This window comes from Microtus ochrogaster, unplaced genomic scaffold (genome assembly GCF_000317375.1).
Source record: "Microtus ochrogaster isolate Prairie Vole_2 unplaced genomic scaffold, MicOch1.0 UNK10, whole genome shotgun sequence".
NCBI lineage: Eukaryota > Metazoa > Chordata > Mammalia > Rodentia > Cricetidae > Microtus > Microtus ochrogaster.
Window position 1 is genome coordinate 7762308 of NW_004949108.1, and position 27187 is coordinate 7789494.

At 39.4% G+C, this 27187-nt stretch overlaps 1 protein-coding gene across 1 annotated transcript; it reads left to right on the forward strand.

Annotated features, from left to right (window-relative positions):
• On the forward strand, positions 1-26658 carry Ddx1 (DEAD-box helicase 1). The gene is made up of 26 exons (XM_005366540.2): positions 1-91; positions 2685-2736; positions 3017-3080; positions 3789-3818; positions 4764-4860; positions 6417-6464; positions 7830-7913; positions 8121-8204; positions 8708-8784; positions 9538-9610; positions 10828-10904; positions 11012-11126; positions 11824-11962; positions 14013-14073; positions 16538-16636; positions 17751-17840; positions 18574-18762; positions 19378-19429; positions 20918-21064; positions 22264-22355; positions 22883-22955; positions 23031-23103; positions 23181-23223; positions 24941-25036; positions 25469-25589; positions 26331-26658. Exons 1-26 carry the CDS (start codon positions 76-78, stop codon positions 26459-26461), a joined length of 2223 nt encoding a protein of 740 aa, XP_005366597.1. The 5' UTR covers positions 1-75; the 3' UTR covers positions 26462-26658.
• The last annotated feature ends 529 nt before the right edge of the window (positions 26659-27187 follow it).

The window sequence follows — 27187 nt, forward strand, 5'->3', positions numbered from 1 at the left end:
CGCCGTCGCAGGTCGGCGTGTCTGCAGGGAGGGAGGGAAGGAACGACCGAGCGAGCGGCGGAGGAGTTAGCGAAGATGGCGGCCTTCTCCGGTGCGTGGTGGGAAGCAGAGGGGTTGCGAGCTGCTCGTCTCGGTCCACGGGGAGTTGGTGGGGACTACTGTTGCGGCGGTGGGGTGGCAGGGAACCGGAGGGATGCCGTCCTCCGGGCACCGCGCTGTCGGGCAGGGGCGGCCGGTGCAGGCCAGGCTTTTTCCCGCGGGCGCTGCCCGGGAATCTTCGCCAAGCCGCTTTTTCTTCCCCCATTCTGCCGTGGGCCTTCCCGCCACCTGCCAAATCCCGACCGTGGTGTCTGCGCTCGCGGAGCCCGGCCTCTTGCCTCTTTGACGTGGCAGTGACCGAGAACATTTTTCTGCCCCGCGACACATCTGGTCCTGGCCAGGCCAAGAAGCAAGTAGCGTGGGGAAGGGATATTTTGAGGGAAAAGGATGATTGTCCTGTTGGGGGGTCCCCTGTCCACACACAAGCCTTTCCACGAGTAAAACTATCAAGAATAAGTCTAATCGTCATTTGCTAAACAGTGTCAAAGCTAAAGCAATTTTTTCCCCCTCATGAACATACTAACTAAAACTTTTTAGAATTAGTTACTTGCTTTGTGATAGCAAACAGGATTTGGGATGGGGTATTGAACTCTCCAGTTGATGTTTCTCACTTTCTCAATCAACCTTTCTTTATGCACCCACAGTTTTGCAAAGTTCCACCCAGCCTTGAATATACTAAATATGATCTATATATGTGTGTGTGTGTACATGTGTGTATGTGTGTGTGTGTGTATGCTTATGTATAGCAATGAGCTTGGCATGCTATCTTTTCATGTTGTTAACCTATTTAAATGGCACTTTACTATCATTTGCTTTTTCCATTTTCTTCTGTAAGAATATCAGGAATTCCAAATCTCAGGCTACAGGGGAAAATTTTCATTTCTGTTAAAGTCACGTCTTCCAAGAGGAATTCTCTCACTTTAGACCTGAAATCTGCCAGGAAGTTGTGGATCGTTGTTTTATAGGCACACATCTTTGGGAGAAATGCTCAAATTTCAGACAAAAGTAAAATGAAAGAATTTGAACACATACCTGTTTCCCTTAAAAGGTTAACTGTTGCACTTTTTTAAAGATAAGGTTTCTGTAGAAAATATGCCCAGCACATGAGTAGGATCTGGGGGAAAATGTCTAAAATTTGCTAAAAGCAATCCATGGTTGCTGCTTGTATCAGTCCTGCAAGCAGCTCGAGCTTGCAGTTTTTCATGTGTAACGTATTTAAGGCTATCACTTTCTTTTTAATTTATATTTTTGTGGTAGGGGTTGAACATGGACGTTCCCCAGTGGAGGTCAGGTCAACTTTCTGGAGTTGATCCTCTACCATATGGGAGCAGGGACTTGAACTTGGATCTTCAGACTTGGTGGCAAGTGCCTTAAGCCCCTGAACCTGGCCCATTGCTCCCCCATTTTCCCCAGTAGTTTGCATTCTAGGGGTCAGAATAGGAATAGACTCTAGGCATAGTTTATTAGGCCAGTCTAGTTGGTCATCCTTTGGGCTTCATTAGTTTATCTTTGGAAGGGAAGGCTAAGTAATCTACCTACTATAATTGATTTCACTTGAGGAAGGCTAAAATGACAGAACACTCAGGAACTGCCCACTTTGTCCATTTATGGCTGGCCTTAATGCAGAAGTATTTAAACAGACAATTGACAGAGCAGGTCTTCACCTGACAGCGCTGTTCAGGCTTCCTGTCCTCCCCGCCATCAGTTAATCAGACTTTGTGTTTTATGTTAAAAATACAAACACTTCTCAAGCGTAGAAAAAGGAATTCCTCCTTGCAGCAGTGTCTTGACTGTGAAAACACCTCACACTCCTTGTGCTGGGCGGTGTGTTGGGGGCGGAGAGGCTGTATGCACTTAAGAAGGACCCCAGTGTCAAGCTTGGGTAGAGTGAGATTCTGAGCAGGTGACCAAAAGTTACTCCTGTATTTGGGAGTTTTTGATTTACTTAAACTTTTAAAGTTTTTTTTTAATCGAAATTATAGTATTTGTATGTAGTTAAAAGGTACAGTGTGAAGTTTTCGTCTATGAATATGCTTCATAATATAATAGTTAACTCAGTAAATAGTGTGAGCATTACCTTAAACTTGTCAAATCTATAGTAAGGACATTAAAAAGCCTCTTCTAGTCTGAGGCACACAATACCTGATGAACAGAATTTTGACTATGGCTGCCATGGAAGGTGGGCTGTTTGTTTTTCTTAGCTCACCCGGTGAAACTAGAGGTGCAGGGCTAGGAGCCTGCCAGATTTTTCACTACGAGCTACGAGCTACCACGGGCTAATGGCACCATGTCAGCAGTATTACAGGAACATTTTCCTATACCCCCACAAAAGCAGGTACGACAAGTCCCATTTTCTGTAGAGAAAACAGGTTTATAGTTCTTTCCCAAGGTCCTGTTCTAGTAAATGAGACCTTGGATTGAACTCAGATCTGTCTCCAAAACTCAACACTCAGCAATACCATACAAAGGACCAATACCATACAAAAGAGCCAAACTTCAAAGCCTTTCCCCAGTTCTATAAATCAGCTTTAAGAAAAGATGGCTTATTCATAGGTTTGATTATTAAAATGACTTTTTGTTTTCAGAGATGGGTGTTATGCCTGAGATTGCACAAGCTGTGGAAGAAATGGATTGGCTGTAAGTATATAAAACTTAAATAAATATGTTTGTGTCAGAAATCTCCTAATGTGAACAGTAATTTTTGTCAAATATATTTTTATCTAGCTGAGTAAGTGAAATTTAGTTCATGGTGATTCTTTACGTCATAAATGTCTCCTTTGAACTTTTAATTCTAGCTGGAAAAAAATGGTTGGATTGCCATGTACAGTTTCTTTTAGGTTGATTTAGCATGACTTAATTAGCCTGGATAATTCTCTATTCTTAACTAACTACAGTTCTTCAAATGTGATTCTTTTAGTCTACCAACTGATATCCAGGCAGAATCTATCCCATTGATCCTAGGAGGAGGAGATGTACTTATGGTAGGTTTATATCTGGTGGTTGGTGGTACGGGACACACATGTTCTGGAGCTGTGTGACCCTGTTTAAGATATCTCAGAAGCTTGAGTCTGGAATTGTTTTACCAAATAATTTTTATTCACTAACTGGCATTTTTAACACGTATACTGTGGTCAGCGTATTCTATAAAAGTGGTAGGGATAGGCTTGGAGTGACTTTTCAGTTTTTATTGAAGGTAATGGTGGGTGGGAGCATAAAATATATAGCTGGGATGGTGGTATCACTTGCGATAACAATAGGAAATATACATTTAATCAGATTGGATTCTTTTTCAAGTTAAATAATTTGCACATTTGCTGGGAGTGGGGAGTATGGAAAGCTGCCAGGTAGGTGTAGGTTAGAATTATGGTTTTGTGAATATCAGTTGTATAGCAGATTGTAGTATAGATCTGTGCCGTTAGATACTCTTAGTATACTCTAATAATTAGGTTAAAATGACATGGGCCTCCGTTGGGTGGTAGTAATGGGAAAGGAAAGAAAAGGGCAGATTCTTAATGAATTGGGAGAGGTGACCTGATTGACAGGAATCAAAATTGACTGAGACAGAGTAATCTTGACACACTAGCAATAAAGTTGGCTAGTCAAGTATTACAAGGTTTCTACATGCTATTATGCTAAGTTTAATCTCTTTTAATTCACAATTTAAACTACAATTTCTCCCACTTATTCAGGCAGCAGAAACAGGAAGTGGAAAGACTGGTGTAAGTAATACATTTACATTTAATTAAAACCTGAATTTAAAAGTATGTTTGAACAGTATATATTTGTGTATTTGAACCGCTTATATTTTGAAATTTTTAATTCAAACATCACCTTCCAATATATAAGAAATGATAGTTTGTCGTTGACTTAATTATGTTACTATCACTGTGATGAAATACCATGACCAAAAAACAGCTTGGGGAGGAAAGGGTTTATTTGGCTTACATATCCTAAATCCCAGTCCACTGAGGGAAGCCAGTGCAGGAACTCAAACCTGGCAGAATCCTGGAGGCAGGCGCTGAAGCAGAGGTCACAGAGTATTGCTTACTGACTTGCTCCCCATGGCTTGCTCAGACTGGTTTTTTTTTAGCACCCATAATGGTCTGGACCCTCCCATCTCATAATTAAGAAAATGCCCCACGGGTCTGCCTACAGCCCGATCTATGGAGGCAGTGTCTGAGCTGAGATTCCCTCCCCTCAATGACTGTAGCTCATTTCAGCTGATGTAAAACTAGCCATTCGGAGTACTGTTTCTCTTGTTGACAAGTTAAGAAGCTTTGTAAAGGGTATGGATTTAAGGATGTCGTTTAAAGCGGTCTTACAGAAAGAGACACAAATTCTGTATGTTTACAGGCATTTCAGAATTTCAGTGCTCTTAAAAAGATTGCACCCAGAAAGTGTGTCTGTTATCCTAGACTAGAGAAGCCGTCTGAGTAGCCATCTTCCCGCTTTGCTCTATGTTCATCCTGAAGTTCCTCAGTGTGTGTTCCAGGGCATCAGCTGACTTCTGTCTGTCAACTCTTGATTATCTGATTGGCATTTAGGTTTGGGTAAATGAAATAGCAGTTCTCTGGATAATTTCTAATGTGCATGCATAGCCTTGGCCATTATATTGACTACTATCCTTAGTAGCCGACTGCTAACAGAAACTGTTTTTCTGACAGGCCTTTAGTATTCCAGTTATCCAGATAGTGTATGAGACCCTGAAAGACCAACAGGAAGGAAAGAAAGGGAAAACTACTATTAAAACCGGTGCTTCGGGTAACTATTATATTGATACTTTCTTTTTTGAAAATTAGTCATTCTTTTGTTTGCTGGTTTGGTTTGGGGTATGCATTTTATTGCTGTGTACACAGTACAGCATTGCAGTGTTGTGTCCTGGAAACAAGGATAAAAAGTGACATTTATGACCTAATTAGCAAATTGTCCATTCTAAAATGCAAATGGTGTGTCTTTTGAGAACACACTGGCATTTGGAATTTACCTTTAGTTGTTTTTGTGTTTTTCTTAACTGTGTATGTCTGCGAGTAGGGATGAATATTGTGCAAAGTGGTATTTGTCTTCCTTACACGGAGGCTGATCCTCTTACTGGGTGTTGATCCTATTATGAATAATCTCACCTTCATTTCATTATCTTTAAGTAACTATCTTTTTCCTTCCAGGGTTCCTAAATTTTATTCTTCATCTCTGCTTCTGCTTCTGTTATGTTTTAACAAATGTATTATATATTTTGAAGTAACTTGTTTTATGATACAAACCAGAATTATGAAAAATAGCAAGTTTGAATGAACTTGGCATATTAACTTTTTAGTTTTGATATATAAAGGATGAATGAATGAATAAATGAATTGTGAGAGATAAAAATGAATGTAATTACACATTCACTGTAATGTTGGCCTATTTTAAAATAGTTTCAGAACTTTTAACAGCCATATGCCATCATTTATGAGAGATGATGCAAGACAAAAATGATTCTGAGGTGGCAGACAGAAGTAGGGTGGGTCTAAAAATCATCTCTGATGAGGAAACACAAACCTACATTTGTAAACATGAAGGATAAGGGAGACGATGACAGCCGGTGACTAAAGAAATGTGGAAAGAAAATGGTTGCTCTGGGGAACAAGGCCCAGAAATGATAATGTGTAGGATCTCTTACCTTTAGGACTTGCTAGTGGTTAGGATGAGCTGATAAGGGAGAGCCCTAAGGAAGATAGGTCTCCAGCATTCATAGTATATAAACTTCATAGACAGCTCTTGCTCAGAAAGACAGACAGACCTGATCCAGAAAGGATTTCTACCATGAACAGGGAAATGGGCTAAAATGCATGTAAAGTCTCTTTAATTACTGTAATTTTTTATTATTCATGGGCCAACAAGATTTTAGAAAAGGAAAAATACCAATCGTATAAAAACAGGAAGAAAAATAAAAGTATGACTTGAAATTTCATATTGAATTAAAATAAAGGACTGGCTGATAAGATCGTTTATTTCCTCTGTGTTCAAGGTTGAGTCGCTTAGGTACTTAAGTTTCACTTTATCAGTGACAGAGATCAGTGTCCTGTACCCAGACTGCACTGAAACAAGGGGAGACTGGCTTGTAGTCCCGAGTGGGCCAGTGGTTTTCATCGATACCTTGTGATTTTCAGGGCTAGTTTGTCTTTAATAAAAACAGCTGCATATATATGTGAACATTACAAATGATGTACAAAACCATGTTGAATCAAAGGCATTGGTGTATAAAATACAAACTATCTTCTGTTTTCATAGAGCTATGTAGCATATGGTTTGACTCACTTTTCTTATATTAATTTGTCTAGTGCTCAACAAATGGCAGATGAACCCATATGACAGAGGATCTGCTTTTGGTAAGTGGGTAAATTCTGCCTACTCATTGATAATTCAGAAACTTAAAAAAAAATGAAAATACCAAAAAATTATGAAAAAGTATTGTGCATGATTTAATTTCCAGAGATTAGAATATAGTCACTAAATATAAAAAGTATAGTGCTGAACTAGAAATAGACAGTAGAATATGATGGAAATAAATCCTAGTGGAAATGACAGTGTAATGTACACGAAAAATGTAGTATTGTAGTATTGTGTTTCCGTGGGGAAAGGGAGATTTATATGGTAAAAGACACGGGCGACATTGATGATCCATCTGAAACAACCAAAAACTGGCTTCTATGTATCTTAACTAGAAATAGATTTCACATGTACTTGAGATTTAAATTATATATATGTGTTTGTGCATACACACAAAAAATGTGTGTGGACGTATATGTGCATGTACAATTTAGCATGTATCATTTAGTAGAAGAGAAGCTTTTCTAATCCAAGTAGAAGACTTAGAAATTATAAAAGAATGTTTGTGTTTATTGTTTTATTATTTTAATTGACACATTAATTGTGTAAACTATTAGGATTTATTGGGATTCCATTTGTACAGACCTTGTGTTTTAATTACAAGCATCCATCTACCTTTCTCCTCTTGACTTCCTTCTTGAACTCTTGATTTTCCTTTCTCTCTATCTCCCAAGTGCTGGGATTCCAGGCAGCTCACTAGAGATCCTTTTACATAGATTTCTAATATTATCACATGAATATGAACTTAAAATTTTTGAAAAATTAGGTAATTGAAAAATGAAAAAAGTGATATTTTACAAGTTTGTTCTTTACCAGGTACTGAACATGACTTGGAAAAACATGAATGTGGCAAAAGATACAGTTTTTTTTTTCCAGTATAGACAAAAACTAAATCTTTATTAATAAGCATCTGTCTGACTCTGGTGTGAAATGTAAAACCTCATTTCTTAGAGTCCCCAGTACTACCCAGTAACACACTCTGGTCATTTGTATGTTTCTTCCTAAATAGTCAGAGCAGCAAATTGTGACGAATAGTACCATGTTATTCCTTAGCAGTCTGTTCTCCCACCACTGAAGAAGGACGAACATGCATATTGGCCTTGAGGCTGTTATTCAGGCAGAATACTCTAGGAGTTATACTCATCTTCCTGGACTCAGGTGAATTCTTGTCCTAACAGTGACAGTACAGAAGCCCAGGAGATGCAGGGATAAAGGGGAAGCACTGCTGTCAACTAGGAATCTAAAATCTGGAACACTCTGAGAAGTAAAGCTCTTATTGATGAGACTGAGTAGTTATTTTATTTCATGAAGAACAGTTTGTGTGGCCTGTACTTATGTACATCTCTGTATTTCCCCACATCTAGCTATTGGGTCAGATGGCCTGTGTTGTCAGAGCAGAGAAGTGAAGGAGTGGCATGGGTGCAGAGCGACCAGAGGACTGCTAAAAGGTATTGCACCAGCCTTCATGACTGCTTAAGGTTGAACTGTCAGTATGTGAATTCTCCATAGGCACTTTAATGCAGAGATCTGACAATCTTCATGGTACAGAAAGACCCACAGTTCTTCTGTCACATACAAATGTAACTCAGAAGCGGTTGGTAAATGGGTCATATGTATGCAGTTTGTGTTAATCTCATGGAATTTTACCATTTCAGGGAAACACTACTATGAGGTATCTTGTCATGACCAAGGCCTGTGCAGAGTTGGGTGGTCTACCATGCAGGCCTCCTTAGACCTGGGTAAGTGTTTCTGTAATAACTGAGCTGTCTTATATTCATACATTTTTAACATCTTAATTTTTTTTGGAGACAGATGAATGAGCTTCATTGCATTAGAACTTAATTTTATGAACACAAAAAATATTTATCTGTACTTCACTCGATTCCAGAAAAGACTTGAAATAAGTTACTGCTTGCTTCCTGTTTGCACCCCATTCCTTGTTCTGACAATATGGAATAAGAGAGACTAAAAATGAATGAAGATCAGGCTAGAATGAGCACACTGCAGAGACACTTCAGATTATTGTGAGTTTGTTTAGTGACCATAGCCAGTAGTGAGGCGGTGTCACTTGTGTCTGTTGCATATTCTGCATTAGCTGAAAATGCCCCAGATGATGCAGTGCTCCGAAACCCAGGGAGACTTGTCTGGACTCTCAGACTGCAAGGACAAAATCACTTCTTTCACAGGGCTTTTAATTCTCTTGGTGAGCTCAGACCTCTAGTAAACTACTTTTAAAATCTAGGTACTGACAAGTTTGGATTTGGCTTCGGTGGAACAGGAAAGAAATCTCATAATAAACAGTTTGATAATTACGGAGAGGTAAGCTTTGATGCTGTTTATTGAAACAGCATTTGTAAGTCTTACATTCTTGATCACTTAAGACATGATTGAGATAGTTCAGGTTTGGACTTGAGAAAGAAATTTATATATTTAAGACTAAATAAGTAGATAGGGCTTAAATTTTTATTGGGAGCCAGGTGGTGGTAGTGCATGCCTTTAACCTTATCACTCAGGAAGCAGAGACAGATGGATCTCTGTGAGTTCAAGGCCAGCCTGATTTACAGAGCGAGTTTCAGAACAGCCACTGCTGTTACACAGAGAAACCCTGTCTTGAAAAAACCAATATATCTATAGGGGAGCGGGCAGTCAGTACAGGAAATGTCCGCTTACATCTCAATTTTTAGTTTTGATTATGAAGACTTTAAATATAGTTTTCTGTGTCTAAGTCCATGGCAGTAATCTTTACTATCATGTTGATTCTGAGAAGTATGTCAGATAGATCTACTATTAGATATGATGTCTGCTCTGACAAGTTTTTAGTGGTTTATTTTTTTAAGACAAAATCTTACTCTGTAACCTAGGAGCCTGGTGATCCTTCTGCCTCAGCCTTTCCAATACTGGCATTACAGGAGTGAGTCTCCATCCCCACCTGTGATAGTCGTTTAGATACCCTCATTTCATTTAGAGAAAGTCTTTAGAGACACCACCATTGTTTGTGCTGCCGCCGCCTGTGCTTTGTTAACCTCGTTTCAGAGCTTTCTGTTCATGACGTTTCACTTTCTGGGTTTTCAGGAATTCACTATGCATGATACCATTGGGTGCTACTTAGATATTGATAAAGGGCATGTGAAGTTCTCTAAAAATGGTAAGGATATTTATGATTCTTGTTTCTGACTTGTGTTACTCTGTTCTTAAATCCTCTACCCTATTCACCTACCTTTCATTTCAGTGGGTATTTGTTCTGTTGAGTGTTTGCTGTGTGCCATGTGCACGGGAAAGTGATGAAACCGCAGCAGAAGGTGGAGCAAATGAAGGGTAGCTCTGTGGTGCTTTCACACTGATGAGGAGAGGCAGACAGCTATTATTTACAAATAAAACATTAGGTGGTAGTGAGTGGGGAGGAGAGGAAGAGCAAGGCAAAGGAGTCAGTTGCTGTGTGGGGATATGTGCTTTTCTGGAGGGCGCTCAGAGGAGGCTCTGCTGATGAGAAGACATTTAAAAGGAAGTCATGGATGGGGGAGGGTTTGTGCCGAGAACTGAAGAGCATTTCAGGAAGAGGGAAGGGCAAAGGAAGGTTCTAGGTGTAAGTGTCCACACTGCCTTAGCGACAGTGAGGAGGTGCAGGTGTGAGGGGCTGAAATGCTAGCTCGGTGAGATAGAGTAAGTGAGAAACCCCGGGGTTCTCAGCAGCATGGACCAGCCGTGTCGAAAACAGATGAGGAGGTGGGAACTGGACATAAATAATAGTAAAGATCCAAGGCCTGCTTTCCTGTGGCTAAAAGCTGGCTAACTAAGAAGAATCTAGCAGAGAAGAAGAGAAGGAGAGAATGGGGCGCATGGGCTCCGGCTACTCAAGGGAGAAGTTGGTTTGTGCCCAATACTGCTGAAGGTATTGTCAAGAGAGACAGGAGTGAGTTTGCCTCAGGATTTGGTACTTGGTAGCTAATTTGGTAGGGAAAGGTGGTAGGTGATCATGAGTCAGACATGTAGACAGTGAGATGAGCAGAAGGAAGGATGTCCTAAAAATGGAAATCAGGGATTTTACTTCATAAGTGAGAAGAAAAATACAAGTGAAATGGAAGGAACTGTGGATCCAAAGGAGGATTTTGTGTCTAATGTGGAGTATGTGAGCTATGACGTCTCTAGAGGCAGAGGTCTTGGAGATAGGGAGTAATTAGACATGTAGACAGGAAGAGGGGACAGTTAGTGAAATCAAACGCTGAGCAGGTTGGCTCTGGGCAGCCCACCTTTATCCATAGGTTCCAGAGAGCATGAGAAGAGAGGCAGGTTGGTAGATTTTAGTGTGTATGGGGAAATTCTTTTTCATTTTAATTTCTCTGGTTTTGTTTGCTTGTTTTAAAGGAAAAGACCTTGGTCTAGCATTTGAAATACCAGCACATATAAAAAATCAAGCTCTCTTCCCCGCCTGTGTTTTGAAGGTATTTAGAAGTTTTGCTGTGATCTAAACTGTTTGATTTTTATTATATTTTACTGGGCAGTTTGCCATTATGTTAAACCTTTTTTTTTCCCTTTTATTCACTGCCAGAATGCTGAATTGAAATTTAACTTTGGTGAAGAAGAATTTAAGTTTCCACCAAAAGATGGTTTTGTTGCTATTTCCAAGGCCCCTGATAGTTATATTGTCAAGTCGCAGCACACAGGTACTTACTGCACCCGAGAGGGTGAGGGTTTTAGAGAACCCAAATGGGAAGGGCTTCTCTTAGTAAGTCTCATTTTTCTCCTGCTCTAGTTTAATCCATCCCTGTGATTAACAGATTAGTAAACTTCAGTTCCAAACACAATTGATGAGCTAGCTATTTTGTGTCTGCTAAGGCATTTAGGCTATCTCAGTCTTGACGGCAGTGGTGTGCTTGGCTCCTGTGCTTCTGAAGTGCCATAGCAGCCTGCTGAGGGCTTGCCACAGATTGTTTGATCTTTCCACAGCCCTCTGAGGTAGCCTTTACATTTTACAGGGGGCCTGAGGAATACGGATTTGAAATCATATGCCCAAAGTCTCAGAGCAGATAAGTGATAGAACTGAATTCAGATCCAAGCAGTTTTAATTTGAAAGCTTACGTTATTTTCTGTATGATTGCCTGGTATAGATCACCCACTTAAAGTACATTTCCTGCCTTGTCACAAGATAAGAGCCTCAATCAATTGTAATCAGCCCAACTAGACTTTAAAAAAAAACCCACAAGTTATTTTAGGAATTTTAGCTTTATTTTGTTGGATTGTCTCCTATATTTTACAATTATTACTTAAAGTTTGATAACTGAAACATTAGCACTCATGTTTTTAACTGACATATTTTCAGGTGTGTTTTATGTGACCTGTGATCTTTTCTGTTCTCCTAAGGTAATGCACAGGTTTCACAAACAAAATTTCTCCCTAATGCTCCAAAAGCTCTCATTGTGGAACCCTCTCGGGAGTTAGCAGAGCAAACCCTGAACAACGTCAAGCAGTTTAAGAAGTATATTGATAACCCTAAGTTACGGTAAGCCTTCCTTTCGAGCTCAGATGCTTATTGTCTTTGTTTAAAGTGTTCTGGAAGAGGAAAGTTAAACAAAAGGAGGCATCAGTGTACAACATAAAACACTATAACTTTGTAGTAGCGGTGTTTCCACTGAGACTCTCTTCCTTTGGGCGGAGGCTGATTTCATTCAGTGTTAAATTAATTTCATCTCTTCACTGCTTAGAAAATGTGTGGCTCAGTGAAGGTTGTCAGTAGCCCTAACCTGAGAGTGACTCTAAGACTCTTGCGGTGTGGTCTTCTCCGTCTCCAAGTGTTCCGTGGAGGGAGACTTTCTTTGTTCCTTTATTCCTTTTGTGAGATAGAATCTTGCTGTGTAATCATGCTGGCCTCAAACTCACCATCCTCCTGCATTTTAAGTACTAAGATTACATGTGTGAGCCACCATATTCAACTCAGAATCCTTTTTAATTTGTGAAGAGCCAAATCCTGTAAGTAAACTACTTGTGGATTTCATGCTTAATTTTTTTTACTTTGTTTTTAACTTTTTTTTTAAACTTTTTTTTTCTTGGAGCAATTTGGGTGATAAAGCTCATGTTCAGAAATGTACATTTAGGTGGGTTTTGGTATATTAACAATGTTATGTGATCATAGCTACTCTCTTTAATTCCAGAAACTTAGAGGTTCTGGTGTTAATAGTGACCTTACTTACAAGTTAAGCAAACTGATTTAGTTATGAATTATACTAGGCAAAATAATCCTTAATTTTATTGAATGGATTGACACATTACTCATTTGGCAGATATTAAGAACCCTGTGTTGTAAAGTCTGTGCCTAAGATCTAGACTGGGCTCCAGTAGTGAGAGTTGCCCCCACCTTCACAGAACTCATTGTGGGATTGTGGGATAGTGTGGAGAGGAGAGAAATAAGAAAACTGGGGGAAGCATTTTGAGCATGTGGAAAAGGAAGCTCCTAAGGAGTTGATAACAGAGTTCCTGTTCAGTGTAAGAGTCTTGACCTTCAGAGGAGCAGTTTTGGAAGCCTTTGTAAAGGTAAAATGCCTTTGTAGTTTGATTTGCTGCTGTCATTATCTATAAAATGAATGTGCTTAGACAAAGTCCGCAAGGGGAAGTGGATGGTAGAAAACAGTTCACTGGGGAGGATGGTGAAATTATGGGTTATGGATTACTTATTTGGTATTTAATACAAATAAGCCCTTGCCTTACTTGAAGCCCTAGTGACTATTTGAAACTACCCTACCCATCCTACATAGTGAGTCCGAGGCCAGCCAGGACTACATAATTAGACCCAGTTTCAAAAAGGGGGGATGAGGTGGCTAGAGACATGGCTCAGTGGTAAAGAGCAACAGGCAGCCCATCAAAAGGGTTTCCAGCACTCACATGGTGGGTCACAACCATCTGTAACTCCCGTTTCAGCACATCTGACACACCCTTCCATGGGCAGCTGACGTGTGTGGTACACATACATGCGTGTTGGCAAGACATTCATACCTATAAAATATTTTTGTTTGTTTATTTGTTTCTCAAGACAGGGTTTTTCTGTGTAGCTCTGGCTGTCCTGGAACTCAGTCTGTAAACCAGGCTGGTCCTGAATTCAGAGAGTTCTGTCTGTCTTTGCCTCTCAAGTGTTGGAATTAAAGGTGTGCACCACCACCACTCAGCTTATAAATATTTTTTTAATGAGAAATTTTCTTTTAACAAGCTATGAGTAACACTAAATACAAGTCTTACCTTCAGTTTCTGATTATCCTTCCTGAAGGCAATCTCTTTTTACCCTGACTCCTGTTCTCTGTACTACAGACAGGTGTGTTTTAAAAGGTGGAAGTCTGGTTTTGAAGAGCTTCCCTGGGGTAGGCTGTGTAGATGAGGACTGACTAACTGTACACGCTCAGTTGCCCCAGCGCCATTTCTGGTTTTGGGGGTGAAGTGCTCAGCTTCCATGTTCCTGGACTCACGTTAATGCAGCCCTTCTTCAGTGACCTTACCTGAAAAAGAGTGTAGAGCAAACTGCAGGACAGACTTTAATCTCCCCCTTATTCTGTTGTTCACTTCAGGGAACTGCTCATAATTGGGGGAGTGGCGGCTCGGGATCAGCTCTCAGTTTTGGATAATGGGGTAAGTTGTACTTTTAACTTGGGAATAAATTCTGTTTTTTCCAAGAAAAATCGACTGAAGCTTAAATGAGCACAAGACCAAATGCTTGAAGACACCTTGTGGGCACACCTACTTTTTACCCAGAAGTTAAAGGGCAGTGGTCCTTTTTAAATTCCCCATCCAAAATTCCACCATGCTGTTTGTTTATGCTTTGGTTCCCTGGAAATTTCCTTCTAGACTTTCTGATTAAAAGTCAATGTTTAGTTATTTATTCTTTTTTTTTCTTTTTTTTTTGAGACAGGGTTTCTCCATATAACAGCCCTGGCTATCCTTGAACTCACATTGTAGGCCAGCCTGGCCTCGAATTCAAAGAGATCTGTCTGCCTCTGCCTACCAAGTGCTGGGATCAAAGGCGTGCGCCATCACCGCCTGATGTATTTATTATTTATTTAACAACAACAACAACAAAGCCCAATGCTAAGTATAACCAATATAAATATGGAGATGAGTAGGTTATGGAGATAAAATGTCAAAGTTTCTGCAAGCCTTGAAATGATGAAGAATACCGAGACAGCCTCTGAGCTCAGACACATGAAGAAAGTCTTATAAACTGCTTGGATATGCCAATGTGTAGGACAAAGCCAAGATTCTCTGGTCCCTATTACTTGGGACTTTATAAAATTCTATATTTATGTTTATGAAATGAACGTCTTACAGATTTCCCTTTTATTTCCTTTCCTTAATCTCTACTTGTGAAATCTAGACTATCTCCGGTTCCTTTCAGTTCCATCCTTGCCAAACTAAATTTGATGTTGGATGAACTGAAAATTTGGCTTGACAGTATATTAAGAACAAGGCATCATAATAATGTACTTGCTAATGCTATTTTAAAATGGATAGTGTTTCTCTGCCATGTTCTTACGTGATTTTTATTTGCTTGTTTGTTTTTTATTGGTTATTAAATTTAATAGTTTCATTCATGGCCCTTGTTTTTCAAACTCAAGTCAGTTTTCCCATAATGTACTGGGCTTTTCACCTTATGTTTTCCAGCTGTGGAATTTTGAGAGCATTAGAATTGCTTCCATCAGTCATGTTTCATAGTTTGTGGCTTAGACTGCAGTAGAGTGTTTGCTATGCAAGCATCAGGATCTGAGTTCGGTCCCCAACCCCAGCATAAAAGCCAGATTTTTTTGGGAATGAATCTCAGTTGGCAGAGAGCTCTCCTAGCATGCATGAATCCCTGGGTTCAATATCCACCACTGCATAAGTCATGCATGGAGGCACACACCTGTCATCCCAGCACTTGGGAGGTGGAGGAATAGCATCTTGGACAAAGTCAGACATGTTGGCCTGAACGTATAATCTCTGTGCTAGAAAAGTAACCACAGGAAGATCCCTAGGGCCTGTTGCCGTAGCCTACTCAGTAAGAGACCCCGTCTCAAAAAATAAGGTGGAAGATAGCTGATGTCAGCCTCTGACCTACAGTGCATGTGCACACACATGGACATTCACACGCTCAGGATACGACTGAAGCCAGTGGCAAAGGAAAGGCAGTATTATTCCATTGTTTTGTTAAAGGAGGTGCTGTGCTCTCTTTGTTTCCCTTCCCACATTTTCCACTGTTGTCTCCACCTGTGGAAGTGAGAAGAGAGTGTTCTTTCTGCTGGCACTAAGCTATGGGATGGTTATGAGCTTTTCTGGAAACCAAACCCAGTACTCGGCAAATGCAATAAGTGCTCTTAACCTAAGCCACCTCTCCAGCCCCACAGACCTCTTAATAGATTCAGTCTGAATCTCAGTGTGGGCACTTACTAGTGGTATATCCAGTACTGTGACCGTACTAATGGGTCCACACTATAATCTACTCCTTTAATTGTGTCACAGGGATGGAACCTGGAAGAAATTTAGCATTGTGTCTATTCACTCTGACTACTTGACAGACCCTATAATTATTTCCTGACCAGTCTAATCACAATTACTCTTTTTTATAAGGAAATACAGTGCGCACTCAGCACACAAAAGGCATCCAGTGCTCTGTGGGCCTTCTCTTAATTATCAAAACTATCTTGTAAGATAAAGATATTCCCCTGCTCAAAATGGGAAAATTGATACTGAATGACATCATTCATGGCCTCATAGTGGGATAATGGTGGAGCTGGTATTGAAGTTGTCATTTGGGAATTTTAGAATTCATGTAAATTCATATGTTTCTTTTTGTAAAATGCAAATTTTACATATTAGATTATGTTTAAAAGTTAAAGCTGTCCAAAATCAGTTGCCAAAGTCATCATATTAACTTCAAATGACGCACAGATGATGTATGTATAGCATTATTTATTCGTAGTGACCTTAAATATCCTTTGCGTTCACTGTCACTATGTCAATACTCTGTATGTTTTGTTGTGAGTGGAAAAGGACACTTAGCTGTTTAAAGTAATCACAGTAATTTTTCAGTTTGTCTTGGGTGTTGCTTTTGGCTTTTCAGGTTGATATTGTCGTCGGTACTCCGGGAAGATTAGATGATTTGGTATCAACGGGAAAGCTCAACTTGTCTCAAGTTAGATTCTTGGTTCTGGATGAAGCAGTATGTTGAAATATGTTCATGTTTTCTTTAGAATATGATTGTGCTTTTCATATAAGATTTATAAGATGAAAAAAATACAATTTAGCCATGATCCTACTATCTAAATATTACAGTTAAACACATTTTTATACACTACATATTGATATACATGCAGTTGGCTTTTTATATATGCATATTAAATCAAGCTTGAAAGAAAATATTAGAAAAAATCCCATTTATATTGAACATATGTAGACTTATAATTTTGCATAACTAATGCAGTATAACAACTATTTACATTGCACACAGGTATGAGAAATCTAAGCCTGCTTTCAAGTAGATGGAGAATATACATAGGAATATACATAGCTTTACCCAAGACCTTGAGCAGCTGAATTTCGGGATCCAGTAGGGGTTCTGGCACTGACTTACTGTAGGTCATTAAAATTTGACTTTGGGGAGTTTTGCAAACATTTATAAAAAAAAATCATAAACTTTTCACATCATTATTCAAAATTACTCTTTGAAGGCTATTTAATGTTCTGTTATATGGTTATATCATGGCATGTTTATGTATTATCTGACTAGTTACATAGTTTGCTTTTTTTATTCCTAATAACTCTGCATACATTATTCTTATACAACAAATTATTTACATAGGTAGTTTGCCTTTTTTATTCCTAATGATTTTTTGTGCATAGATTATTTCTTATACAACAAATTATTTATATCAGAGATGCAAAATGTGTACCATCTGGAAGAACATAAATGTGTTTGAAGCTTTGAAATACTCTTCCAAATTATTCTCAAGATGGTTGGGTTAATTTCCCATCACTGAAACTTTCTGAGTTTTCAAATTAAAGTCATTATCTTAAAGACATGTGTTATAAACTGTTGTATTAATTTTTGAATATTGGAGTATGGTTTGGGTTTATTTATTATACCTTTTTCATATTGTAGTCACAAGGAAACTAAAGTTGAATTTATAACTTGTCTTTAAGTATTTAACAGATCATAATTATTTTGTAAATACAGGGATATGTATGTTTATATGTTTGTTTGTTTGTTTACCTTGCATTTTAAATTTTAAAATTAAAAGATTTTAATACTGATTAGAAACTCTTTTCTTCTGCAGGATGGGCTTCTCTCTCAAGGTTACTCTGACTTCATTAACAGGATGCACAGTCAGATTCCTCAGATTACTTCTGATGGGAAAAGACTCCAGGTATCAGGTGGCCAGTGCCTCTCCAACTATGTGTAGCCAGTGGTACCACTGCTGGAGGAACCAAGAGTTTTGAATAAGTTCACTGATTAAACACTTTCTTTGTTATCATCTAGTTACCGAGTAGTACACATGCACACACAGATGATAGTCTTAAAAGCTGCTTTTAGAAATAAAGGTGATTTCTTAGTCACCACTGATGACCCTAAGACATTCTCAGTGCTGCTTCCTGTGCAGCGTGGAAGTAGGTTCAGCTATTGAAGTCACTCATCTTTGTCGTGGTTGTTTCTGTAAACATTGCCCTTCCTTTCTTCATCCTTCCATAGGAAGTGGTTTGAGAAGAGAGACTTTTTAGAGAACGGGATGATTAATAACTTGTGAACTCTGACTTTCAAAATAAATAAGACAAAAAACTTCATAGGGGGAGAGATAACATGCTCTGTGTATGACAGTGAGGGTACTGATGGCATGCCGGTGTCACATAGTTAATAGTTACTACATGCAGTGGGGTATTGGATTTGTCTTGGCCGACAGCCTGCCAGTGTCACACTGTTATTCTTTAGTACATGGAGTCAGGTACTGGATGTATTTTGGATCCTCTGGTTACTATATTTGTTCTCATATTATTCATTATTAGTGTGAGTCTCAAAATATAAAAGAAATAAATTTTAAAAATGAATGTAATGTGATGCTGATTGTTATAGAGTTGATCTACACCCATATTCTCCTGTCTTAGGTGATTGTTTGCTCTGCTACTCTGCATTCTTTCGATGTAAAGAAACTATCCGAGAAGATAATGCATTTTCCCACATGGGTCGATTTGAAAGGGGAAGATTCTGTTCCGGACACTGTGCACCATGTAGTCGTCCCTGTAAATCCGAAAACTGACAAGCTCTGGGAAAGACTGGGGAAGAACCACATTCGAGTAAGTGCTGTGTGGTGAACATTGGTGTGGTGAACGAGTCTCCTGGGCGCTCAGTGGTGCTGAAAGCACTGAGCTTTTGTACCAAAGCCTCACATTAAGCCGTGTCTTGTCTGTGAAAGCTTGGGTGTGTAAAAGGCACCAAATAAATGGCAAATTTCATCTTCAACTTTTTTCTTTGTGATTAGCTTCCTTGATAAAATTTTTGTAAAAAAGATTACCTATGTCAAATTTCAGGTGCAGAAACTTGCATTTTAGTAACATTTCAGTAGGAGCTGCCTTGTGTTATTTGATGTGCCCTGTTCTCATAAAAGTCAGTTTCACTTGCCCATCTTGTCCTTTTCTCCACTTTTGCTCCATTTATTTTTATGTAATAAAAGTGTGTTTCAACTATTATAATAGATTGAAAGCCACATTTTTATTTTTGTTACATTTATACTTAATTTCCTTAGTTAATGAAGAAAATTTCTGAACTAAAAATGGTTTTGTGTACAGATTATAAAGACGTGCTTGAAATTCAGTCCAAAGACAGATAAATTTCTTCCTTTGAATAGAATGGCACCTGTTCTTAATCACTCTTTAATATCCACATCCCTTTCTTTCTCTCCCTTCCAACAGACTGATGATGTACACGCAAAAGATAATACAAGACCTGGTGCTAACAGTCCAGGTGAGCTGAAAAATTACTAGGATGTGTTAGAGATCTGGGAAATAACTTGTTTGCTCTGTTGAGTTTCTGCTCCAACTAGTCTCCCAAAAGATGTGAGATATGACCTACAAAGTTAGAATGGGAAAAATAAAAGCAATAAGAATAACTGAAAAATGGGGCACACTAAATTCATTTAGCTTGGGGGGGGATATTAATCAGTGAACTTAGACAGTGGTTTTATGACTTCAAAATTATAAATCTTGGATTATAGATTATAGAAAACCAACAAATTTGTCGCGACAGATTTATATTGGCTTTGAAATTCTAGAAAAATGAAGAAGAGGGATGGTAGGGGGAAATGCCTTTAGCTATAATGATGAAAGACAGTCTGGCTTTCTTGATTATTTTTGTGATCATTGTGACTTTTTTGGTATGTGATTCAAGGCATTAAACAATTTGTATTGTTCAATCATACACTTCATATTCTCAAACAAGAAATTCTACTCAGTGATCAGTTCTGAAAAGCATTAACATTAGTCTGAACTCAGTGAAGATAGCCTTTGAGACAATTTGTTTTGTGTTCATAATGTTCCAAGAATTTATGAAGGTGCGGTAGGATATAAGATGCTAAGACCTAAGGGAAGGACCTTAGACTCATCAGACTGCATGTCTGACACCGGATGTCTTGAGTGGATCCTTAGAAGAGGTCAGAGCTGTTTTGCTTCTTGGTTGAGTTCACCGAGAGGTTTGTGATATACGTCCTAAAGGTGGATTGACTGAAATCTTGATTGGAGTTTCTTTGAATTCAGTTTTATGTGTAACTCCAGATTAGCATTATTTATACTCACTTTTCCTCCCTGTGAGAGAAAAGTAGAGAAAGTACTAGTTAAGCCCATACTGTTAACCCATGGATAGAGAATGCACTTCCCAAATACCCATTTTACTGTATTGCCCTGCAGCTGGAGACGACCAGAGAACATTTAGAAACAGGTTGGGCATCAGCAGACAGGTAACATGATAGCACCACTTCCCATGGCTGAAACTTCTAGCCAGGTTCTCATTTTGTGGAGTGCTGTTAGGCTGGTTAGATTTATTAATTTCCTTAAGTCTTAAGATAATCCAATAATCATGTCTTGAGCAGGAAGGGAAGTTAATGCAAGACCAATTATAACTAATGCCTGAGAGGAAAGTAACAAGTTTTGGTGTGTGTGGCTTTTGTGTTAGTCTGTTTGCACATTTGTGTTTATAATGGTTGTGGTTTTGTGTGTGTGTGTGTGTTTATGTAAGAGAGAGAGAGAAAGAGACACCTAAAAGTAGGTAACATTGACCTTGACAGAAACAAAAGTAAATGAAGTAATGAATTAACTCAGTATTTCACTCCCATACTCTGCCTTATCTATTGTACAGCAGAGATTTTTAGGAGAGTTAAGTATGTCTGACTGATAATGTGTGCTCATGATAGCTTCATATTGACATTCTGTTGCTTGTTCTGTTGCTATGGTAATCAAGAGATGTGGTCTGAAGCCATTAAAATACTTAAGGGGGAGTATGCTGTCCGAGCAATCAAGGAACACAAGATGGATCAAGCAATTATCTTCTGTAGAACTAAAATTGACTGTGATAACTTGGAGCAGTACTTTATGCAACAAGGAGGAGGTAAATTTTTTCTCACTTATATCCTCATTTCATAGACTGTTGAGGTCACGTTGATGAAAGCCAGAATGCATGCACAGAGCTGGAAGCGGTGATGGCACAGTGTAACTTAGCAGTGTCTATCTACATTTTCGTGGATGAACCCTGGGGTAAATAGTGAGAACTTTTCCGCACTGCTGCAGTCTTCTTTAGAGTAAACCTGAGTCACAGAATTCTAAGGCTGTAGGTCTAGGTTACGGATTAATACTAACATTTAAGGAATAATGACTAATACAGAATGTGTATTTTCTAAACTGGTAAAGAGGAGAAAGAGGAATGAGGGGGAAGCCTTAAATAAGACTAAAGGAAGAAAGAAGCCAGGCCTTGCGGCACACACCTGTAATCCCAGCACTTAGGAGGCAGAGGCTGGAGGATCATGAGGTCACTTAAGGGCAGCCTGAGCTGCATAATGAGATGGTATCTCAGAAACCCAAAGAACAGGAGATAAGAGAGCTCAATGATAGAACTTGCCCGGTTATGAGTAAGGCTCTGAGTTCCATCTCTAGTCCTGGAGGAGAAAATACATATTAGAAATCACAGAATAAGATCAGTATTGTAAAAATCTTGAATATATTTAATTCATATATATTTAATATATATTACATATTCAGTAATTCAGTGGACTGAAGTCTTATGCTAAGGTCGCATAGAGTATTACTCTAGACAAACATTAGGCATATGTCGTTACAAAGAACATACCAAAAACTCAAGGAAATTTTTAAAAACCATTTGCTGACTTGTGTTTTGTATGTGTGTGTGAGGGGAGGGGGGTGTGTATGTTCCTGTAGGGTGTACACATGCCTGTGGAGGCCAAAGGGGTCTTTTTTGATTACTTCCCATCTTCTTGCTCTCGCCCTGGACCTGGAGCTAATGGATTCAGCTAGGCTTGCTAGCCAGAGAGTTCCACCAGTGCACCTGTCCATCTCCACTCTCAGTGCTGGGGTTAAAGATGCCGACACTGCCCATGCTTACGTTTACCAACTAAGCTGCCTCCCCAGCCTTTCATGGAATTTATTTTAATGGCATTTTGCCTATGACAGAAAAGCTGTTGCTTTCATTTGTGCCAAACTTGGGTATACAGATCTTTATAGACAGGTGCTGTTAGTCTGTAGTCTTCTGCATAATGCTTTTCAAGGTCAGTTGTTCAATATGCTTTTCATTAGGACCTGATAAAAAAGGACACCAGTTCTCATGTGTATGTCTTCACGGTGACAGAAAGCCTCATGAGAGAAAGCAGAACTTGGAAAGATTTAAGGTACGGGGCCTGGTTTCCTGCATTTCCTTATTATTTAAACTGACTGATTATAGTGTTCCTTGTGTCACTTAACATTACAACTCTTGCCGGGCGGTGGTAGCGCATGCCTTTAATCCCAGCACTCGGGAGGCAGAGGCAGGCGGATCTCTGTGAGTTCGAGACCAGCCTGGTCTACAAGAGCTAGTTCCAGGACAGGCTCCAAAACCACAGAGAAACCCTGTCTTAAAAAAACAAAAAAAAAAAAAACATTACAACTCTTCTCATCCTATCATCCTAGAGACTGAACTCTTACCCATACATCTTCATTGTAGCCAGGTTTAATAACACTGCTGTAAAGAAAACAAGGCTGAAGCCAGACATTTATACTGTGTTTCTGCAGATAATAGAGGAAAACGCCAACACTTGGTCCAGTAGATTATGTATGTCCAAAAAGCTAATCTGAAAGTAGCATTTAGCTGTGTTAGTGGAAAGATTGTTTTTATGTCTTGTGTGTTCACTGACAGACTCCTTTTTCTTGGTTCTTTTAGAAAGGAGATGTAAGATTTTTGATTTGCACAGATGTAGCTGCTAGAGGCATTGACATCCATGGTGTTCCTTATGGTAAGAAGAGACTTACTGCCCTACACTCTAACCTTACAAACCGTGGCAGCTGTTAACCATTGTCTTTATTTGCAGTTATAAATGTCACCCTGCCTGATGAAAAACAGAACTACGTGCACCGGATTGGCAGAGTAGGGCGAGCTGAAAGGTACTGCCCAGGTTCTTCCCCCTTTGAGCTCCCGTGTTTCAGAACTAAAGTCTAATACAGGCTTTAAAATCTTTCAGAATGGGCCTGGCCATTTCCCTGGTGGCAACAGAGAAAGAAAAGGTAATCTTCCCAGTGTTCTCTTAGAGTCATTGTGAGTTGTGGTTTGATTGGGAAGTAAAAGCAGTTTGGTTTTCCCTCTGAAGCTGGAGTCAGTCACAAATGGAAGTGAGTGAATGGTTTTTTATTATTATTTAAATTTTTTTAAATTTTACATACTAGCCCCAGTTCCCCCTCCCTCCCCTCCTCCTACCTTCCCCTACTTGCCCCCATTCCCCCCCCCCCCATCTATTCCTCAGAGGAGGTAAGCCCTCCCTTGGCAAGTCTGGTATGCCAAATTGAGGCAGGACTAAGCCCCTCCCCCATATCAAGGCTGAGCAAGATATCCCACTATAGGAAATGGATTCCGAAAAGCCAGTTAATGCACCCAGGATAAGTTCTGGTCCCACTGCCGGTCCCCGCCCCCAGATCAAGTCACATAACTGTCACCCACATTCAGAGGACTTAGTTGAGTCTCCCATGCAGGATCCTCAGCTGTTAGTCCAGAGCGCTCTCTAGCTCGGGTCAGCTGTCCTCTGGTTTTCCCAATGATGATCTTGACACACACACACACATACCCCGACTCATACTATCCTTTTTTCCTCTTCAGTTGAACTCCGGGAGCTCAGCTCAGTGCTTGGCTGTGGATCTCTGAAACTGCTTCCTTTAGTTACTGATTATAGAGGAAGGCCAGTTCAAGCACCCTTTCCACTATTGCTAGGAGTCTTCATTGGGGTCATCCTTGTGAATTCCTGAGAATCCCTAATCCCGCAATGTCTCCCTCTATCAAGATATCTCTTTCATTGCTCCTCCTCTCTGTCCCTCCCTCAACTTGACCATCTCACCCTCATGTTCCCATCCCCCATCCCCTCCCTTCTACTATTTGCCTTTCCTGGGGCACTCTGTGTGTGTCCCTTTTAGGGTCCTCTTTTACCGAGCTTCTCTGGGGTTGTGGACTGTAGCCTGGTTATCCTTTGTTTTACATCTAATACCCACTTATGAGTGAGTGCATACCATATTTGTCTTTGTAGGTCTGGGTTAAGTGAACATTTTATGGCATTTCTTTCCTCTGCATGGATTGAATAGATAAATAATAGCATATGATTTATAGTAAAAAGGGCAATATATGAATATTCCTAATAGCCTTAATATAGTTGTCAACAAAAACTCTCTAAACCTTGTAGTATAGGACACTTTGGGGGTGACACAGGCTCTTTATATATGTAATGAGGGATTTGTAGAAAAACTTTTATAAGATCTCATACATCTTTTTCTCAAATTCATGTGCACTTGTCCCTTATGTACTTTATTGTTCTTGCCTATATCAGTCTTCAGAATATTAATTTTGATGTAACCTTCTCCAGTATTTATCCCCTTCCTACCCATACCCACCTTTTTGTGGTTCAGGCAGGCCTCAGACTCAGTCCTCCGTGCCGAGGCCTGAGTGCTGGTTTGCAGGCATGCTCAGCCACACCTAGCCGCCCGCGCCCCTTGGACCTCAGGTTGTGATGTCAGTTCACTGTTTGGTCACTCTCAAAATTTCTTTCTGTAGCTCTCACCCTTTTGTATTTTCAGAATAACTTTGATCTAGTCAATGAGCCATTGCATGAAACACATAATCCTTTTTTTTTTTTTAGTGTTTTAAGGAAATAAAAAGTTAAAAACCCCCAAATTTAGAGCAAATTATTTAGTTTCTCTCTGTCTCTATGCGTGTTGATATTTTTTTCTTCCTTTACTGTAGGTTTGGTATCATGTATGCAGCAACCGTGGGAAAGGATGCTATAACACGAGGCTCAAGGAAGATGGTGGCTGTACCATCTGGTACAATGAAATGCAGGTGAGACCTTGATAAACAGAGTGCATTCATCTATAAAAATTACATCTAGGGGCTGGATAAGTGGCTCAGTGGTAGTGCACTGGCTGCTCTTCCTGATGACCCAGGTTCAATTCCTAGCACCCACATGACAGCTCACAACTGTCTGTAACTCCAGTTCCAGGGGATCTGATACCTTCACACCAATGTACATAAAATAAGTTAAATAAATTATTGAATAAAAAGAAAAGAAAAATTACAACTCTACTTTGATATATTTGTCAGCGATGAGATAGCGGTATTGGCTAATAATGCTGTTTGTTAGTTGTGATTCAGAGATCTAGCTTCCGTTTGTCCAAGCATCAGGCCTGCCTAATTTTAGTTAGTACAGCTACAGTGAAGCTATTAAAGTGAAATTCTTTTTTGAAATATTTTCATTTTCTCATTCTTTCTTAGCTACTTTCCGAGATAGAAGAACACCTGAACTGCACTATTTCCCAGGTTGAGCCAGATATAAAGGTTCCAGTGGATGAGTTTGATGGGAAAGTTACCTACGGTCAAAAGAGGGCTGCTGGCGGTAAGCTGTCAGACGTGCCAGTGTATTGTCCACCTGCCTGCCTTTCCACTCTGCACCGCTGTTTTGTAGCCCAGACTGGCCTGAAACTCAAGATCCTCCTGCCTCAGCCTTCTGAATGCTGAGATTATAGGCCTGTACTAACACACCTAGCTAAATTTGCCTCTTTGAATGTCGGTTTATGAAGACAATGATTTTGTTCCATTATGCTAATAGCATATTATTAGCATGTTAATTATTTTCTACTAATTATTCTCCAGTGCTTTATTATTATTGCTTGGCTTGCAGCATTTTATTATGTGATCTGTATATGAATGAGAGACAGCAATTTAGCTGATTGTCTTGAAGTATTCATATCAAGAGTACTTGAACTTTTAATGAAATATTAGAAAATGGGTATTATAGGTGATTTTGAACAAAGAATCAGAGGTCTTTAATGTAATTGGCAACCTGTTTAATGTTCTCTTTGCCCAGAATGTTTCTGATTCAGGGTAAACTAGTGGTTTGCAGACCAAGGGAATGGTGGGTATGGCTATTGAGGCAACTGTTATATTAGTGAAGCTTGAACACTAATTTATATTGAAGTTCTTGACTTTAAAAGTTAAAGCTAAATGTGCTGCAGATAACTCGCCCAGAAGCTTAATGCTGGAAACAGTGTATGAAGTGATACTTGAGCCTACGTCTTCCTGACAAGTCTTCAAGCGTGTCATTTACATTGCTTTATGATTTGTGTGTGTGGTACAGGTGGAAACTATAAAGGCCATGTGGATATCCTGGCACCTACTGTTCAGGAGTTGGCTGCCCTTGAAAAGGAAGCACAGACGTCTTTCCTGCACCTTGGCTACCTTCCCAACCAGCTGTTCAGAACCTTCTGATTCCATGTAGACGGAATAGGGTCTCTGTAATAAAGTCTCTAGTCTAACCTCTAACATGGTGGTGCTGCTTCCAAGCAGCAGTATTTATAGTAACTGAGCTATGACTGCTAACTCTTGCATGTCAAGAAACACAAATCTTAGGAATTCTTCATAAAATGGCAACCTAATGAAAATAAATTTGGCAACTATATTTCAATGAAGGTTTGTGTCTTCTTTTAAAGTTACATTTTTTTTCTTTTAAGAATACTATGGGCTTGTGAAATATATTTTATGGATGCATGAATGTGACCCAGGACTCATATGAAACCAGATCAAATACCCTTTAAGTAGAATTTTTTACAGGAACAATGCTAGGTTCATGTGATTTTTTCAGATACTTAAGGCTTTCTAAGCACATGAAACTGAGGAGAGTTGCAACATGAAAGAAAAGCCAAGGGTCTCAAGGTAGAAGGACTTTTTAACTAATTGGGAAGCCAGGGGATTGCTTAGGGCTTGGATATGGTTTGGTATATGTGGATTGATAACTAATGCCAGTGAAGGTGTCTCTGGATTTTCTTTTTTTCACGAACCTTCCTTTGCAGATGATGCAAGGAAGGACAAAACAACTTTGCTGTTCCTCTGTGTTCTAAAATCAGTTCATTTCTGCCCCTTGATTATAATACCTCAAGGAGAAAGACTATTGAATTGGTCTTTTGTGCCTTTGGACTTTTAGTTGATGAAGTAGTT

Excerpts from the sequence above, each read along its gene's own strand:
- Ddx1 (XM_005366540.2), top strand. Across the intron at positions 4,861-6,416 it reads TATTAAAACCGGTGCTTCGG|TGCTCAACAAATGGCAGATG; the intron begins GTAACTATTATA and ends TAATTTGTCTAG. Across the intron at positions 25,590-26,330 it reads TCAAAAGAGGGCTGCTGGCG|GTGGAAACTATAAAGGCCAT; the intron begins GTAAGCTGTCAG and ends TGTGTGGTACAG.